Raw genomic sequence first — 4,581 nt, forward strand, 5'->3', positions numbered from 1 at the left:
AACATACCGATAAGAGCCATAGCAGCTTAAATATTTTTTTGGCTATGTAAAAGGATTTATAAACAACGGTTTAATATTTAGATTTTTTGGTGATTCGTTTAAATTTGGATGCTGATTTGGGAGCTCTTTGGGAACTTAAGGATGCTTGGGTAGTTGGTATTTGGTTGGCTATTGTCGTGATTGGGGTTCTGTTCCGTAAAAACACCATAAAATCATAAAGTAATAATGAAAAATATTAAAATCTTTGAATGATAGATTATACCTGAACTAGATTCAAAACATTTTTGGTGTATTATTAAAGCCATGCGGATAACGTCTGTTATATTTAGTTTTGATAACTTATAAGAAATCCTGTTCAAATTTATTGTCATGCACACACACTTCAGTTTCTTTGGGTTTCTGATACTGGTACGCTTCCTCGAAGTTCTGACCGTGCACAGCACTGGGAACTGCTCCTTCGCCTTCAATACATCCCTGACCATGGTGTGCAAGGGCAATGTACCGCAGGATATGTATTTAATGTTCCGCGACAACAGGGCACCCACGTCCACGCCCTTCAGCTTATGGAGGAGCGAGGAGGAGAAGGGTACCGACCCCATTCTCCTGGTATCGTTCTACACCACGATGCTGGCGGACTACGATACCATCTTTCTGCACGGAAGTGCCCTATTCAATGGCCACTTCTTCCTAGTGCGCTCGGCTAACAAGCCCGACGAAGTCCTGTTCTTCACCCCGTCCACCCTGCACTGCTTCCCCTTCAGTATGCGATATCTGAGTGAGCTGAGGAGGTACTGCCTGGGCTATAGCGTGGGAAAGGGCGATGATTTTGCCCAGAGGCCGATCCTGCACTACGGCTCCTTGTTCATAAAGAGACCCGAGATTCAAAAGGAAAGTGCAAGTACTTGCAGTCCGACCACAGAACTGATGATCTTGTGTGCGATTATCGTTTATAAATCATTAATCAATTTTGTAACAGAAAATGTGTTTCAATTATCGAACTAATTAAATATCAAAATTACAAGCAAAAATCGTCTTCGTCTTTGACGCCATGATTTATCATTCTGTACACATCCTAGGCCCACCCAAGACAACTCTCAGCCATGACTTGGAAGCTGTGGATGGTGCCACTCGCCTACCTTCTGGCCTCCTCGGAGGGCTCCTTCGACGAATGCGACTTCATGCTCGAAGACGATATTCCATTCACGCTAGCCTGCAAAGGCGATTACAGCTCCGATATGAAGTTGAACTACCGAGACGTTTGGGTCAAGGCCGGCGTGCCCTACTGGCTTTGGTGGAGGAAGCAGGCAGGTCGGGAGATGCTGGTCTCCTTCTACAAGTCCCGCATATCCCCCTGCAAGAACGTTACCCTGAGCCTGAACTGTCTTCACTGCTCGCACTCCGTTGATCCTGGCCTCCACATCCGCCCGGAGAGCATCCACTGCTTCGGGTTCTCCTTCTCCTATGTACGGGAGCTGATGAAACACTGTGGCCTGTCGCCCAGAACGAAGATTGATCATGTAGCCATTCATTATGCGAGGCTAGTTCCCAATCGGGATATCCCTGGGCAGGCTACCCGAACGCGCCCTTGGATCCTGCGGCTCTGGGACCTTTGGAGGAGAGTGTGGTAAGGTGTGAAACGCACGGCTGGGGGCAACGGGGGAATCTTATGTCAGGCGGGCGACAAAAGATCGGAACCTTTTATTCTCCTGGAAATTCCAATCAAATTTTTCGAAAATGATCAAAGAATCATTTGCCTATAAGCAATGCCAGTGCGCCTCTCAAGCGCACGAAGCCTGAATAACAAGTGGATCGACTGTCCGCGGCTCCATCCTCCTCAGAAAACTCATCACCATACGCACTCCCAGTCGCAGCCAAAGCTCCTGCGCAAACGTCACTCACCTCACCCGCTACCAGTCTTCTTTTTTCTGCTCCTGCTTATTATCGAACCGGCTGCGGTTGTCTGCAAGGAAGAGAACTGCTCCTTTATCGAGGGATATATCCTGCACTACGTCTGCCACAGCTGCTACGTTGAAGAGATCCGGGTTCAGCACAAGGACCGCATCCCGGCCATTGGGACGCCGTATGCAATTTGGAGGCGGTCCGACATCAGAGATCCATCCTACTTGCTAATTTCCTTTTACGATTCGCCGCTCTTCAGCTGCTACACAGTGACCATGAGCGATGGCAAATTCTACTGCGACGGCCGAAACTACATCGAGCCGGACACGGAGGCCGCCCAGCTGCACTGCATCAACTTTCCGTTTCACTATACCACACATCTGTATGATTCGTGTGCCAAGAAGCCGAGCTCTAAGGGATCGCCGCCCATCTCAGTGGCCATCGCCTACATGAAGGATAACATTAAGACGACGGATGATGCAGAGCCTCGCGTGAAATGCCTTGCCGTTGTCACCTTTCTTTTTCCCATAATCCCATTTCTGCTATCGAGATATTTTGGTATTTTACTATGTCAATAAAATGGTTCCGAAAAGTTATATTGTCGATTGATGCTGGCCAGTGTTGACCAACCTCAAGGCTCTAAGGCTCTGATTCTTCATCCACCTCTTCCTCCCCCTAATGTCACCTAATCCGCAGCCCCTCTCTGGCCTGTTATTATCTGCTGGCTCGTTTGCCCTGTGATTGCATGCATTATCTCGAAGCTGCTTATTTTACTCGGATAAACAAAATGGGCGGCGCTCTCGGAATGGCAGTTCAGCAGTTCGGAGTCCATTGTAGTTGGCCAGCTGGTTGACGCTGCTCCTGTTGTGGCATGAAATTTTAGACATCCCAACAATGGCAGCCAAATGCAGGCATGGACGGCCGCACTCACACAGGCCCAGCTAACTGCCATTTCCACGCACACGAACATGGCGTGAGAGTGGTGGCGGGAGGAGGGGCAAGGGGAGCATCACATTTCATTGTCGTCATTGTCATTGTCATTGGCGTTGGCGTAATTTATGTGCTCATATGGACTGCCGCCATATTGGCCTGTGGTGGTCCCACAAAACTCAAAACTTGCGGGGAGTGCTTTTGGCCAGGACTTTAAGCGACGGCATTAACTCTACATTGTTAAAGAGGTCTAAGGACCCAAATCGTGTATGCAGTGCGAAGTCCTTCTTATGTTTTATTGAATGACAACGGAACTCAACAAAAACTACTTGGGACAAATTTTAAACAGGGTGCGGAAAAGCTCTTTATTCTGCCGCCTTGAGGAAATGCTGGTCTGCAGCAGGCAACCTGAGGATTCTGTCATCCCCTCCTTTCCTTTGATGTTGCATCCGCTCCTGGCAATCTCCAGCTTCCGAACGATGTATAGGAGCACGAACATGGAACATAATCGCATTTTTTTCAAGGAGGAAAGTATAACTTGAATTTCGAATTGTTCAGATGACAGCAATATCACTTTTGAAACTAGCAGGGAAGCCAGGCTCCAAAAATTAGTCTTTCTTTCGGCAGAACCTTGTCCGGGAACGTGGATTTTGAAGCACAAAGAATGGGCTATACATTAACTTAGGAAAATATCTTTTAAGGCTCATTCTCGCTGGTCACAACGTCCTTGAATTTGGACATAATCGTTCTAAGCTGAATCAGATACAGAACGAAATCATAACGCTTATCCAAACATTCACACTCAAATGCCACTGCACACTGAATGTCAACCCAGGACCCCCGCCGATGAATATCACATTAAAAATAAAGGAAGACTGAGAGCTGCCTCGGCGAGTCCGTATCATCATCATTAGTTTCTGACGAGCCAAACAAAGCCGTTCCTCTCACGCGCATGTCCTGATTTTCACACATGGGTGATAATGCACACACACTCATACACGACAAAGCATTCCCAAACAGGATATGGAAAGGGCAGGGTAGGCTAAGTGCGCATTTGCGTGCGACTTTTTGTGAATTTTCTTTTTATTTCCTTCCAGCAGCCTTTCACTTTCACCTGCTCACAAAAGCCCGCTACTAAAAAAATAAATATGAAAATGTGTGATGGCGAACCTAAAGTGGATGGCTTTTCATTTCGGTTAAAATATATCTCGAGTAAATGTTGGATTTTAGCTATGATATTTCACTCTCAGCCTCAATCCCCTAAAAGATCCGTCAAAGCAAACAGCATAGAAAACTAATAATTGATGCTTTCCTTTCGTAATTTCATTTAACTTTGATTGAATTAAAAGTCATAAAAAGGAACGTTCGCCATAACGGACCCAAATTTAGTTTTGGCGGACCCCAATCTCCTCCAGCTCTCCACATCCCCGTCCATAGCCACATCCACATGTGTTTTGGCCCGTCCCTTGTCGACGCTTTTTGAGCAATTAAAATTTCTCTGTGCTCTGTGTGCCATTTTTGTTATTGCCGTGGCTCTGAATGCATTTTTCAGCGCTGAATGTTTTCTGTTTTCCTTTTTCCTTTTTTTTTTCGTTTTTGTTTGCTTGTAAAATAAAAATTACGTATACGCCAACAACTTCAAATGGCGCAACATGGCGTATGCGTGGTGTTGTTGCTCTTACTGCCATATTTCGCTGCACACCGGCTGCCATTTCCGCACCAAACAAAAGCAAACAGAGCGAGTGGCAGATA

The 4,581-nt window shown here is 46.5% G+C and overlaps 3 protein-coding genes across 3 annotated transcripts; all 3 read left to right on the plus strand.

Moving 5' to 3' along the window:
* The first annotated feature begins 334 nt into the window (after positions 1-334).
* On the plus strand, positions 335-1,069 carry LOC108116746. Its single transcript, XM_017228765.2, has one exon. It carries the CDS (start codon positions 370-372, stop codon positions 1,000-1,002), a length of 633 nt encoding a protein of 210 aa, XP_017084254.1. The 5' UTR covers positions 335-369; the 3' UTR covers positions 1,003-1,069.
* On the plus strand, positions 1,014-1,628 carry LOC108116723. The gene has a single exon (XM_017228740.1). It carries the CDS (start codon positions 1,101-1,103, stop codon positions 1,626-1,628), a length of 528 nt encoding a protein of 175 aa, XP_017084229.1. The 5' UTR covers positions 1,014-1,100.
* Positions 1,629-1,696: 68 nt separating this feature from the next.
* On the plus strand, positions 1,697-2,542 carry LOC108116745. Its single transcript, XM_017228764.2, has one exon. The coding sequence runs from the start codon at positions 1,764-1,766 to the stop codon at positions 2,475-2,477; it is 714 nt and encodes a 237-aa protein (XP_017084253.1). The 5' UTR covers positions 1,697-1,763; the 3' UTR covers positions 2,478-2,542.
* The last annotated feature ends 2,039 nt before the right edge of the window (positions 2,543-4,581 follow it).

Source organism: Drosophila eugracilis, unplaced genomic scaffold, assembly GCF_018153835.1.
Source record: "Drosophila eugracilis isolate 14026-0451.02 unplaced genomic scaffold, ASM1815383v1 contig_2154, whole genome shotgun sequence".
NCBI lineage: Eukaryota > Metazoa > Arthropoda > Insecta > Diptera > Drosophilidae > Drosophila > Drosophila eugracilis.

Coding starts and splice junctions, on each gene's coding strand:
- LOC108116746 (XM_017228765.2), top strand. CDS start 370: ATGCACACACACTTCAGTTTCTTTGGGTTTCTGATACTGGTACGCTTC.
- LOC108116745 (XM_017228764.2), top strand. CDS start 1,764: ATGCCAGTGCGCCTCTCAAGCGCACGAAGCCTGAATAACAAGTGGATC.
- LOC108116723 (XM_017228740.1), top strand. CDS start 1,101: ATGACTTGGAAGCTGTGGATGGTGCCACTCGCCTACCTTCTGGCCTCC.